The sequence below is a fragment of the Python bivittatus genome, unplaced genomic scaffold (genome assembly GCF_059951505.1).
Source record: "Python bivittatus isolate LINGU-HERP-01145 unplaced genomic scaffold, Pbiv_v1 ctg000020_np1212, whole genome shotgun sequence".
NCBI lineage: Eukaryota > Metazoa > Chordata > Lepidosauria > Squamata > Pythonidae > Python > Python bivittatus.
In genome coordinates this window covers 110,155,529-110,170,159 of record NW_028277030.1, presented here as the reverse complement: position 1 = coordinate 110,170,159, position 14,631 = coordinate 110,155,529, and the positions used below count along the sequence as shown (strand labels likewise).

At 39.4% G+C, this 14,631-nt stretch overlaps 1 protein-coding gene across 1 annotated transcript; it reads right to left on the bottom strand.

Moving 5' to 3' along the window:
• Positions 1–2,874: 2,874 nt before the first annotated feature.
• Positions 2,875–3,876, bottom strand: LOC148217152 (syncytin-B-like). Its single transcript, XM_088132304.1, has one exon. The coding sequence runs from the start codon at positions 3,874–3,876 to the stop codon at positions 2,875–2,877; it is 1,002 nt and encodes a 333-aa protein (XP_087988430.1).
• Positions 3,877–14,631: the final 10,755 nt, after the last annotated feature.

The following is a 14,631-nucleotide window of genomic DNA, read 5'->3' as shown; positions in this document are numbered from 1 at the left end:
CTGTTGAGGTTGCTGCTCATCTAGCTCATTTTGCCTGATCTCAAAAAAGTTAAACAGGATCAATCTCCTCGGATGGGAGACTACCAGGAAATTCTAAGGCTATAAACTAAATGGGAAGTAAAATAAAATATCCTGGAATAAAACATTGGCAAGTCAATTCTATATACAGTAATTATCACAAGAGAAGCTTGACTTGAGGAAGAATTGACCTTGACTATAAAACAGATTAGAATTAGGCTATGGGTATCAAACAAATTCACCACAGATTTTTATTTTTGAGCATATTTTTGAGATTTATGCTAAAACACCAATTTAACATCCATTAATATGTTCCACTAGTTTATCTTTCTCTAATGAAAATGTCACAACCTCTTCTCAGCTATTTGCTTTTATATGAATGATAATGTAACTTCCAGGGGAAAAAAAGTTGTTGTTTTTTTCTGATGTCCTTTGTCCAGAAAATGTTCACAACAGAATTTTTCAATGTAAAATTAAGTAGTGATGGTTCTGAGGAAGCTTTCTTCACTGTCTTCACACCTTCCACTTTTGGGAAATGAAAACTATCAAATATGATAAGGAAGTGCTCCAGGAAGTAGAGCCATTTAAACATTTGCTGCCACTCAGTCCAGCTATTGAATGGGAGAAGTATGGATCAGGCAAGGCACCAAGCACCACCTTCAAGACATTCAACCACTCAGCATGTCATGTGACTCTTTCTAAGCCAACTCCCTAGGAAGTCATTGGGGTTTAATTTTACATTTTAAAGGGTGATATGAAAATCAAGGACAAGATACTCCAAAGAAATTATGGAAGCTGAGAATGATTAAAAATATGACTGGGTTACACTGAAATCCACACAAATATCTAGGAAGCACAAAACAGATTATGAAATGAAATGGAATGGACCAAAGTTACTCTCATCTCCCAGTATTTCCCATGGTTCTTCAGAATGCTCCCAATATTTCCTATAGAATTCTTGTCCTTTATGTCATAATATACAAACTCATGTATCCCTTTAAGATTTATAATCAATGTGGGAATTCCAGGGGAGGAATGGCGGACCGAAGACATCTCCGCAAAAGTGAAGCCAACAACCGTGGCAAAGCACAAAGAGCTGGTGCATAGACCAGCTCTCTGGAACCTCTCTAGACAAGGAGAGGATGGGAGATAACCCACATGTGCTCCAGATGGCTGCCCCTCATGAGGAGTCTGCAGGACAGTAGTGTCGCACAGGTTTGAGTGCTGGGAGACAATGGGACTACCCATTTTGCTCGCAACCATGGTCAGCACCTTTTAAAGGACACTGAGTTCACTAACTTCACTTCCTGAATTACTTTCAGAAATTGCTCATTAACTACTACTAAGCTATTAAAGACTTTGGAATGACAAGTTTGAAAACACTGGGTGAGTTTGCCTTCAATCCTGAATGAAAGAAAATTTTAATCATAAGCTTAAGAATTTAAAGAATCTGAAATGAACAGCAAAAAGCTAAATAAGATTTTGATCTTAGTTATAAACGGACTAAGGGTCCCCATAAATTTGCAATATAGAAACGTTTACAATTAGATTTTGGAATGAATTATAAAGAACAGTCTCTAGTGGGAAATAGATCCTGTTTTGGTTTTCACAAGACATAATAAAGATAAGTGATTTCATGATTTTAAAAACTGGACACTAGAGGGGACTAAAGATTTTAGGCAGAGGAAAAAAAATACAAGCCTACAAAATGATGCAAAACATTATAACAGTGAAAATACTGAAGGAGACTTTTGAAGAATAGAGTCAGAAAATGGTAGCCACAATATCAACAATGTCAGTAATGATGTCTGCTTCTATGGATAGAGTATGTCCAAAAGATGTTATTGAAGAAATGACAGATGTAGAACAAACTTTATCTGACAAGTTAGAGATAGTATTGTATGGCACTTTTATTTCCCAAGTTTCAATAAAAAGCCAATAAGAAGACTTGAGATGAGACTTCTGATGAATAGCAGATGTATTTTGATCAAGACACAGCTGGGTGACCCCAATCAACACATTAACAAGAGATGTTGATGGAACCACACCTCACAAAACAAACATCAGAGGCTTTATAGACATTTAAATCTGTAATCAGATAGTACATCCCCTCATACCCATACAAGGGATTTTTGGGATGGTCTGAGCAAGTGAAAGGTGGTTCTTAGGAAGGTAAACTTAAATGTAACTTTTTCTTCTGGTTACCAAGGGAATGGCATACCAGATTCTTCTTATCTTTCTCTAGAATGTAGGGCCTCACAACTGTTGCAAAAAGCTTGGTACAACATTGAGCTTGTACTCGGCTAATTGCTTATTTGAAGATAATCGGGCATTCAGCAAAGAGATAAGGGGGGAGGAAGAAACCAGTGCTCTTTACAAAACAAAAGCAAGTTAACCCTTTAGAAATCAAATAGAGTGCACTGTTACAGGTATGGTTATACATTATGTGAAGTATATATAAATATATAAAATATAAAATTGTGTATATATAGAATATAAAATTGTGTATCAAAATAATGCCCTTCATTTCCTCCCTTTGCTTTTGAACATAAGATGTTTCTTATGTAGTCAGTTAATTAAGCAAGATACATCATTAACAGATTCATTGGTTAGTAAGTCAGCAAAAGCTTAAAGGGACAAAGGTAAACAATCAGTCAATGTTTATGAATTCATCAATGGAACACAGTCCTTGGGAATAGGCTTAAGGACCAATATTGTCGCTGGTTTGTTAGCTGAGGGGGGGGAAGCCACCACAGTCATGTCAGCTACTGCAGACATCACTAATTTTCTCACTAAAGGAACTATACATGGAATGAATATTAATCCAGCAACTGAACATAACAGCAAAAATAATACCTATTTTATCCAGGCGCTTCCAGGTAGCCAGGAAAACCATTGGTCTGCATTTGCAAGTCTTTGCCTTATCTCAGAAGCTTTTTCTTGCAGGTCTTTAACAACCTGTTGAACTACTACTGATTTGTTGGTGTAAAAACACCAACACTCTTCTTCCAAAAAGAGACAGAGGCCCCCTTTCTCAGCTGTGAGAAGATCCAGGCCTCGTCTGTTTTGGAGAACTACAGCTGCTAATGAATCCAGTTGGTTCTGGAGTTCAAGTACTCCTTGCGCAATTTGATCCAGGCTACTTTGGAAATCTTTTGACAGTTGTTGAAATGTGATAGCAGAATGGGTTATTCCAGCAATCCCAGTTCCCGTGGCAACTCCGATAGCGATTAACAGGGGAAGAAGAAGTGGGAATCTTTTCTTTCGAATGTGTCCTACCAAAGGGATTGGCGGGTCTTGCTTATTTACAATAACTCCAATATCAGGAGACAGGAAGGCTAAAGTACATATTCCTTCCCAGTCAAGGGGCAGGCATCGGAATGCCTTGTTCCCACAGAGAAAGAAAACTCCTCCCTCTTCCAGGCATAGTCTCAAAGTGAATTCAAAATCTTTTTCCTGGGTACTGTCACTGAACTTCACAGTGTAAGTCTCAGTCACATACATTCCAACCAATGGTTGAACCCCTTTTTGTGGGCTTACAGGGGCTTCCATTGATTTGTTTACTACCACGCCTGGCAGAGAAGGGTCCACAAAATATGAGGAGTCTTCCCATTGTCCCTCTTGGGATCTTTGGGGAATAGGGAAACAATCCTTTCCCTTCTTGCCCTTTAAGAGCCAAGGGAGGAAATCAAACTGGTCGTAAGCAGGTTTATTCAGACACCAGTTCTCTGTCATGTTTCCTTCCAGAATAGTTACTCTGGATCTTTTGGTTAAATACACATCTTTGAGCTGTTTTGTGGCTTCATGCATAGCTTTCACCATTGTGAAAGTATGATCACGAACCATTGAAACTATCATGGCACAAGCATTCACATCAATTTTCCCCACTTCCACTCATCTCTTGGGTTCATGGGGATCATGACGCTGAACGCACATTGGTGTTTTATCTAGCATTTCTACTCCAATTGCAACAGGCCCATCTATGGGGGGGGGGGGCTTGCTTTAGTCCCATTCTCAGTATCATCCTCTTAAGTGTATCAAAATAAGATCGAGCAAGTCCACTTGGGGGTCTTTCTCCTGTGAAAACTAATTTAGTCTTGAGTTTGTACCACCATTCTGCTGAGACAGGAAGGGCTTGGGGTTATAGGTAAACATATCCAACAATCCTTTGCTAATTCAGGGTTACCTTCCTGCAGCAGATTTTGGGACAAAGCCACAGTGTCATAAATGTAAGTCTTATTAGACTGTAAATGGAACACAAACTCCTCTGTATCTTTTCTGCGTATTACCTTATAAGTAGGTGCCGGTGGTGGTGGTGGTCTTCGAAGTCCAAACGTTTCAATATAAGCATCAGTATTGTCAATCAAGATAAACACTTCAATTATCAATAGACTTATGATCAGATTTTTCAGACACACATTCTTTGATCTGTCCCTGTGCATCCAAAGCATTAAGACATCCGTCCTCCAAAAAATAGTAATCAGACCCATCTTTATCCCTTCCCCAAAAGGTGTGGGGAAACCAACAAGTGAAAAGTATTCCAAAACAAACAATCAACACAATGAAAACAATGTCAGTTTCACAACTTGGGTTGTGACCAAGCCAGCACATGTAGGGGTTTGTGTGGCTGGGAAAGTCTATGGTTTCAAATCTTCTGTTCCTGAATTAGGTCTCTACCGGTGGACCTAATTAGTCCTTGAAAAGATCTGCTGGTGAAGCTGGAGAGCGCTGCAATTTTAGTTTAAGTCCATCAACCGAGGAAACTTGCCACGTCTCTGAGGGTTCCTCCACCTGCTTGATTCTGGAGCCGTGTATCCAGGCCTTAATGCCTTCAACTTTCACAGCTGTTGGGGTGCTCAGAAGAACTTGCTTCAGCTCGGACCACTTTGGATCTATGCAGGATGGGAACAGCTCCTTAACTCTGACCCACTGGCCTGGCTGGGCGATGGGCGGTACGTCAGGAGCAATTGGCAAGGCGTCTCGGACCTGTAGTGAAATAGAACATAAAACCTGCACCAGTTTCTGTAGATATTGAGAAATGTTCTTTTCACCTGTCCATACAGTTAGCACTTCATGTGATACAAATGGTCTCCCATAAAGCATTTCAAAAGGGGACAACATCAGTGGCCCTCTGGGCATAGCTCTGATACGTGTTAGAGCAAGGGGCAACACTTTAGGCCATGGTAACTGAGTCTCTTGACAAAGCTTGGCAAGCTGAGTCTTTAAAGAACGGTCGGCCACGCAGTGTTGGTCCTCTTTGGCCTCTGTAAGCCCTTGAAGGTTGGGCATCAGGCTTGGCATTTCACGAACATTCATTTTTCCAGTGGCCAATTTGTCCACATTTTGCACATTGATCTTTCTGTAAGCGTCTCTGAGAGGGAGGGAAAGAATCTGGCCTGGAAAAAGAGTCTTGCCTCCCTTTGCTTTGGGGGCGAATGGCCAGTGCAAGAAGAGATGCTTGCTTATGCATCTTCTTGTCTTCTTTCTTTTCATCCTCTAACTCTCTCTGAGAATAAACAGTGAAAGCCATCTGGATAAGGGTTTCAAAATTTTGGGTGGATGGGGCAGGTAACTTCTAGAGTTTTTTCCTAATATCTGGAGCACTTTGGCCAATGAAAGCAGCTTTAATCATAACTTCATTGGCAGGGGCTTCTGGGTCAAGATCAGTGAAGCCGCGGTAGCCATCTTTAAGGCGTGTCAGGAATTCCATAGGGGATTCTTTGGGTTCCTGAACAATTTGATGGACACGATGAAAATTCACTGTCTTTGGCATGCCCAATCGCAATCCCTGAAGGAAAGCAGTTCTAATCCTTTCCAAAACTAGTGCCCCATCTGGAGTATTGGGATTAGCCTCATAACTCGGCACCAGAACATCTTCAGCAGCTGGCCAAGCTCCAAGCGGGCGGCCAGCCTGCACATCCACATTTCTTGCAGCTGTGTATGCTTCAGTGGCTGCTTTAAGCACTTGACGCTTCTCTTCTGATGATAAAAAGGCTGACATCAAAGTAAAAAGATCTGGGATGGTAGATTTGTGAGTACAAATGATGCGTTGAACAAGATCCACATATTGCTGGGGAGACTCACGATAAGGAGGCAATCCTTCTCTCCAGTTAAATAAATCACTAGTAGTGAAAGGGGTGTGAATAAAAGCCAATTGGTTGCCCATTGGTACTTGTCTAAGAGGGGCAAGGAGATTAGGGTCCTGCCCCCATAGTGAAGCAACAAAAATATCAGGACAATCAGTGTTGTAAACAAGTCCTGTCCTGGTATGTGAAGGGCTACTCACAGCCGCTGGTGACTGTGAAGCTGCCACTAAAGATTCTTGAGAAGCTGGCTGAACAGCAGCTGCAGAGGTTAAAGGCAGTGGGGGGGGGCAGTCCCAGCTGCGGGGGTTAATGCAGCAGCAGCAGAGCCCATTGGGGCTGGTGACAGAGATGCCTGCGGAGCCGCTGCTACAGGAGGTGGGGGAGAAGCTATTACAGGAGGTGGAGGAGGGGCCGTTGGAGTACAATGGGGGGGGGGAATTCCTCCTCCTCCTCTGTTTTGTGCTTTAGCTTTGTTTCTGTATCCTGCTCAGCTCTCGGCTGCAGGGAAAAAAGTTTTACAGGGTTGGTTTTCAGCCCACATAGAACTTGAATGTCTGGGCGAAGGAAGAGGTTAAAGAAAAATTTAGCATATATCTCTTCCTCAATTCTGCCACTTGAAGCCAAAAAGCTGGCAAAAATATTTATGAACTCTCCATCAACAGTACCTTCTGGTGGCCAAAATCCTACATTTGGGGCAATATAATAATGTGGCCAAACGAGTTCACAAAAAGTTTTTAGTTTATTCTTTTTAAAACTCAATTTCATTGCAACTCTGGGTTTTAAAATGTCCCAGTGCTTGATAACACGCGCAGCGGCTTAGGGCTTTTTACCGGCATAAAGCTTTCTGCCGCGGTTTCCTTCCTTGCTGTTTCACTCAGGCAGCTGTTGCTGTTCCCCATAGTGCCACCTAGTGGATTTTCTTCTTTTTCTTTTTCCTTTTTCCTCTTTTTTTTTTCTTTCTTTTTCTAAGCCTTCTATTGACGTGAGTTATGGTGCTGCCTAGAGGATTTCTCGGGTTTTTCCTTCAACTCGGGATTCTTTGAGAAAGAACTGCACAGGAAAATTTCTCAGGCTGTTTTTCCTCCCTGTTCGTCTTTTCCTCGACGCAGGGCCTCAGCTCGGGATTTCTAGGAATTTCTCAGGCTGATTTTTCCTTCAATCAGCTCGGGGTCTGGCCAGAGTACCCTCCCTAATGTGAAATCCTTTTCCATGTAATGGTGCACCCTCCTACCTTGGAATCCTCCTCTAGGACAATATATTCCAACAATCACAAATCAATCGCGCGGACTGTTTTTGGCCACTCTCGTCTCACATGGGTAAGAAGTGGAAACGCAAGCGGGCCCTCACACACTCACTTCGTGGGCAGATCCCTAGTGGAAGTTTCCCACGTCTCATTCATGCACTCACAAGGCACCACTCCCCACCTAATAAAAACATACTCACCCGGCCCAAATCCGCCTTTATACAACAGATGGGAGAAGTCTCAATTTTTTTTTTGTGCGTTCAGGCTCAGCAGGAGCAGAGTCTGCCGACAATGACCAGCACAAGGTCACTGGAAAACTTCCCAGGCGCGCGCTTGACGTTGATAGATGGTCTCTGTCGATTTCCTCCGTCTGCTGTTGTGAAGGCAGTGAGGGGGCTTAAAGCAGCCTCCCCAAGGAATCCCCGCCTTCGGGACTCCTGGCTGGCTCGCCAAAAATGTACGGCACTTTTATTTCCCAAGTTTCAATAAAAAGCCAATAAGAAGACTTGAGATGAGACTTCTGATGAATAGCAGATGTATTTTGATCAAGACACAGCTGGGTGACCCCAATCAACACATTAACAAGAGATGTTGATGGAACCACACCTCACAAAACAAACATCAGAGGCTTTATAGACATTTAAATCTGTAATCAGATAGTACATCCCCTCATACCCATACAAGGGATTTTTGGGATGGTCTGAGCAAGTGAAAGGTGGTTCTTAGGAAGGTAAACTTAAATGTAACTTTTTCTTCTGGTTACCAAGGGAATGGCATACCAGATTCTTCTTATCTTCTCTAGAATGTAGGGCCTCACAACTGTTGCAAAAAGCTTGGTACAACATTGAGCTTGTACTCGGTTAATTGCTTATTCGAAGACAATCGGGCATTCAGCAAAGAGATAAGGGGGGAGGAAGAAACCAGTGCTCTTTACAAAACAAAAGCAAGTTAACCCTTTAGAAATCAAATAGAGTGCACTGTTACAGGTATGGTTATACATTATGTGAAGTACATATATATATAAAATATAAAATTGTGTATATATAGAATATAAAATTGTGTATCAAAATAATGCCCTTCAGTATTAAAAGTGGATATACAACTGACAGGCCAAGAGAATGACTTAGAAAAGGATGTTTCACTGGATCTACAAAAGAAACTGGCTAATGTTTTAAAATTTAAAAGGGAAATACAAATGACAAACCAAGAGAGTGACCTGGTCAATTTTTTTCCTATTGGATTTATGAAAGAGGCTTGTTAAAGCCTTGAAGAACTCTGTGTGATGGGACAAAGAAGAAATGAAGAGAAATTCCTATAACAATATTTGAATGAACTAAAGATTAAGACTGTTAACTTTTACTGTTAGAAGTAAAAGAAAGGAGCATAAAGTTGGTTTATTTGAACAAGGTTAAAATAATATATGCTGTTACTTTTGGTAAAAATTTATGGACTTTCTGCTGACACTAGGACTGAAAAGATTATGTTTCATGAATTTATTTATAGATAAGAGATGGGAAATGGAATGAAGAGATAACTGTTTATAACCTTAGAGGGGGTAAAGAGACACTAAATTTGTTTATACTTGTGATGAAGTTTGGAAGTCACTTCTTTATCTTTTCCTTTTCTCTTATTATATTCTTACTTTTTTCTTTTTCCTTGCATTTTTTACTCCTTTCTCTTCTCTTTAAGTTTAGTTTGCATTAGATTTTACTATTATAATTTTGGATTTCCATGATCTTAAGAGGTTTAAGAAACACTGTCTTTGATCACACCTTAGGAAATAAAAATTATTGGAATGGAAATAATTTTCTCTGAAATTGAGGGCAGTATAACTTCTTTGGCATTATGATGCTCAAAATTTGTTTTTAATGTCTAGAATTCACATACAAACATAGAACTTTTTAAAGAACCCTTGCTCTTTCATGTCCAGTTTTGGCGAAGCATATCAGTAATGTTGGCAAGTGTGTGAATGCAGTTGTAAATCTTTGTAAGAAATTAACATTCCTTTTTACTGTTATTTGTGTAATGCAACACCAGCAGTTTTTTTTTTCCCTGCATCTGAGACGGCAGGCTGTAGAACTGACAAGTACATGAAGTGGACAAAAAGTCTGGATGAGCTTAGAAAGCTGCTAATTATATGCTGCCTATAATTGTAAAGTCTCATAAAAGAAAGTTAACTCATATCTAAACCCAGCAGGGACACTCCAAGCCCTTTCAGACTCATTTCCACAGAAGGTACCAGATGACCCTCAATGGAAAAGTGACATGGAGTCAATGGATAACTCCCCTTTTCTTCTCAATATTCAACACATAAACCAGTCTGTCACATTACAGTTTCTCTTTTTCCTCCAGATTTCTGCCTAAGGAAGAACATTTGTTCACGGACAGCAATAGTCTATATTGCTTGTTGGTATACATAAGGATATTACTCATCAAACAGATAATTAACACTAATAACATTAGCTTGTTATTTGATGGGTATAGCTTTTATTTCAATATTGTTCCTTCCTCCATTCTGTTCATGCTCAAAGTATGTTTTGGTAATCCCTGAGCCTCCTCTGGAAGTTTATTTATTATTTACATATATTTGGCACCTTATCAAATGAGTTATTCAGGTTGTTATTAAAATAATTTAAAACAAGACAATTAAAAATCTAACAACAAATGATTGAAATTCCAACTCAGCATCTAAAATAAAAACAGTTATGGAGCACAGGAACTTATAACAACTAGCAACTAGAGGAACTAAAATCATTACTAAAGCCATAGGGACTAAAATATGGTGTAGTGGTTAAGGTCCTGAAATGGGATCGAGGAGGATCAGGTTCAAATCCACCCTTAGCCATGAAAGTTCACTGGTGACTGGGCCAATCACTCTCTCAGCCCAACCAAAAGGAGGTAGCCTCCTTTTATGGAATACTTTACTTGAAGAAGTGGTGGGATGTCCATATTATTGCCCACTGAATGCCAGGACCAGGCTTATTCTTAGAGGCTTATCATTTTATTTATTCATTTGTTGTATTTATATCCTGCCTTCCCATGAAGAGCTCAAGATTGCATACATAGCACTTCTCAACCTCAGCAATTTTAAGATGTGTGCACTTCAACTCCCAGAATTCCCCAGCCAGCATGAGACAACTCCAAGTGTGTTTCAGAACCTGCTTGTTGCTTTTTGTATGTATATGGCATCTGGTGCCATCAGTTGCCACACAGAATTTTGCCAATGGTACTGGGCATTTTTGTTATAATATAGCCCCCTAGATATTGTATCATATAGCCTCCAGAATCTAAAGGCATTGGGAGGTGGGTGGTATACAAATTGGGTAAAATAAATAGGTTACTTCTGAAATTAAATCAGAAAAATGAGACCACTTCACAACCCTTTTTTACTTCAGCAGCCATCCTCTCCTTTTCTGTCTTTGATACTAGAATTTCAAGTTCCTCTTACAGCTACGCTGGCCATCTTTCAAGCTCCCGTGGGTAGAAACCAGTAGTTTTCTGTGCAATGTAGGGCTGCATATTCACATGTCTATATCTTTTCATTGTTCTTTGACAATGGCAACTTTGCTTCTATCAAAATAGGCTAGAACCTGCCAAGGTGAAGATGTTCCTTCAAGAATCTCCAACCTTTTGCCTTTCTGATAACTTTTTAGTTAGAATTTCTTTCTCATGTAAGAACTTCAGAATACCAGTTTGCTTAAAACTAACCCTTTGGTGACCTTTGCCTACCCAATCTTACATAATGATAGCCTAAGTTCTCAAACTCCAGCCAAGGTTTTCAACCATATATAATAGTCCATATTATTTAAAATCAATATCCTTGCATCGCAATAGGTGGCATTATCTGACTGGCCTTGTCTGGGCTCAGAAGCTAAGCAGGATTGGACCTGGTTAGTAATTGATTGTGAGACTGCCGGAAAACACAGGGATTATAGGCAAGACTGGGAGGTTGAAAAAAGATCCCAAAAGAAAGAATGGGAAGCCACTTTCATACTGCTGCCAAGAAGATTATATAGATTTGTCAATGAAGTCACCAGCCATTGACTTCAACTTGTAGGAGACATCAAACCTGTCCTTCTAATATTTGTATTTTTAAGCTAATAGATTCTTTTGAGATAATTTATTTTCTAATCTTTCCAAAAGAAATGATTTGTATATTTCTGATTCTTGTGTAGTTATGTTTGTATGTGTTCAATAAACCAGTTTCCCTTAAAAGGAAATTTTATGATGAGTATACACTGGATAAAAGTGGCATTGTCAGAGATTCCTTAGCATGTCTGCATCAGAGTTAAGCTTAGACGGATGTTCTGGTGGGAGAAAGTGTAATGTTATAAACGTACAGTTTTGGAATAAAGCTGGTCTTTGTTTTTATTATACTATTTTTTATGATTTGATGTTTTATTTTATAATGATTCTTTTTTCTTTTAGCTGGCTTGAATAGTATTCCATTTAAAATGTGGTCTATGAATCTTCTTGATTTCTATGCCTCAGGGTTGGCAATTTGCAGTGACCAAATTTTGTGAGATCTCAAGATGATTTGAAATCTCAGGTGACTTTCCAGTGATGATGGTCTAATGGGAAGATTTTGGTCACTGTGAGATTTTACTACTTTTCAGATGTTTCCCATTTGTAAGGGTGAGGTAAGGTTTTTTGGTTTTGTTTTGTTTTGTTTTGCATTGCAGGAGCATGGAGTGATAGCTGGACAATAGCTATATGAGGGCTGAGTACGGGGGTATGTGAGAATATGTGGCTGAGTGGATAGATGTGGAAAGATTGTGTGTATGTATGCCTATATATGAGCACATTCATGCATGGAAAGAAGGTTGTGTATGAATTGGAAGATTGGTACGGTGTGGTGTTTGAGGAAGAGGTTTTATGTATTTCTGTTTTTCTGTATGTTAAGTGTAAGTTGTGACTGTGTATTTGTGTATATGACTGAGAGAGAGGGAAAGAGAGCCTGTGTGTGGCTAGTATGCTGGCTGGGGAATTCTGGGAGTTGAAGTCCAGACATCTTAAAATTGCCAAGGTTGAGAAACACTGCTCTAGAGGCATGATCTGGAATGACTCTATCTGTCTATATGTCTCCCTTCCTTCCTTCCTATTTATATCCTGCCTTTCCCCTAGAAATTCAAGGCACCATTTCCTCACAACAATAACCTGTGTTCAGGTTCAGCTGTGACTGATTGAAAGTCACCCAAGGAGACTTTGTGGCTGGGGGTGGACTTTAATCTGGGTCTTTTAAGTCAAACACCAAAAACACTACATCATACTGGGACCAGAAAGTTGTATACCCCTGAGGTACCTGAGAAACTTAGAAAAGGAAAAAAAAGCTCAACTCACTTCTAATGTTATGCAATACCTGGTTGTTGGTGTTCCTCCTGTCCCCTGACATTTGATCCTTTCTCCAGGATTTCTCAAATACATTACATAAAGTTTTGGGAGATCATCAAAAAGTTATTTTACTACTCTAAGGTGCAGTTCATCTGAACCTGGAAATCTGAAGTCATTCAAAGTAAATAGGAATCCCTGACCATCTTTCAAGCTTTAATCTTGCCCTTTCATCCTGCTCTTTACAAATGCCTGGTGGAACACCTATCTTTTTTCTAGAGAAGATTGAGCCAAAATAAAGTTTAAGTATTTCCAACTTTTCTTTGTTACCTGTTGGATTTATTTATTCAATAAGCAGGTAATATACTTTTGTTTCCCTCTGTTTTGAATGTACAGTATCTGAAGAACTCTTTCTGGTTTTTCTTAGTATTGTTCACTAATATCAGCTCATTCTAATATTTAGCCTTTCTGACACCAACTCTACATGTCTGGACTGTCTTGGTGTATCATGCTGGATGACCTGTCTCTGTTTTTACATCCTATATTTCCTTTCTTGTTTTCAAATCTTCACTATGCTTTCTGGCATAGCTTCTTCTACTGTTGGCTTCTTCTACTGTCTTATTTTTTTTTTTTTTTGCAGTTCTACTTTTAGTTTATCCTTTCTATGGAATTCCTTTCTATCTTGTGTTCCTTTTTGCATTTAAGGACCTTTCCCGTTAATGTCTCGAGCCAGGGAATTTTACTTAGCCTTGATGACTTTATTAAAATCTTTCTTAAAGTCCACTATGTTCACCTCTAGTTTTCTTCAATATCAAGGGAATGAGCATTACTTGGTCATTTTTCACTAACTTCCCTGCTAGTTTTTCATCAATAAGGTTTTCCCAACTGCTTGGTATGAACTGAAGGATAGTTGATCCTCTTGCATCTTTACCACCTTCTGAGGGAGTAAGTTGTCAGGAAGTCAGGAATATCCTGAGAAATGCTTGCAGTTTTTTTCCCCCCAACAGATGTCAGAGTAAAAATCCCTCATTGCAAATACTTCATGCCTCTTTGAAAGAGCTGCAGTTTATTTCTGGAAAACATTATCTAGACCTGCTACTTGTCTGGGCAAGTGATACTCCAAATGACACAAACAACAGTGTTGTTTTTACCGGGTACAGGGTGTGTGTTGCATTTAACCCAAATGAATTAATTGTGCACTGTCTCCTTCAATACAAATCTGAGCCCTAGTCTTTTGCAGATTTCATTTATAATCCTAATACAAGGTCTTTAACAAACCTTCCAAGATATACATAAGGGAAAATATTTTTTCAGCAATAGATAGTCACATTAAAGATTATTGATATATTGTTCACCATGTACCTGTTTTTGAGAAGTCTTAATTGATTCTCAGTTGCAAGCACATAATGCAAAATATACACGTGAGATCTTTACACATGATACAATGCATAGAGCCAGAAACTTTTCCATTGCATCAGTCTTGTCTAACCTAGTGACCTCCAGATGTGTTGGACCATGGTGTTTGGGAATAATGGGAACTTTAGTGCAGCTAGATTAGGAAAGAATATTTTGCAGTGAACTTGCAAAATGCAAAAACAAAACAAAGCAAAACAAAACTCCACAGTCTAAAACATATATACAGTACTCACCAGCTGCAATTTTATGCCCATTGATGTGAAAATGAATATAGACGGATTTCTGAATCCATATAGATATATGATTGCAGTGCTAACGAAATTGGTACATGTCTTTGTAAGAAAAAAAAAAGTTGTGGGGAGTAGGTACGTGGTTAAATTGCATCCATGAAGAAGCAAAATGGGTTGGATTATGAATTAACGTGAGTTGGGATATTCAAGCATTTTTTAGTTATAATTCAATATATAAATTGCAGTCATGTGACAGCTCAACTTCACTAATGAGGAACATTTCACTAAATTGTTGACAGAACTGTCTTGA

What these genes read in the sequence shown, in the direction of transcription:
- LOC148217152 (XM_088132304.1), bottom strand. Translation starts at nt 3,876, where the DNA reads ATGATAGTTTCAATGGTTCGTGATCATACTTTCACAATGGTGAAAGCT.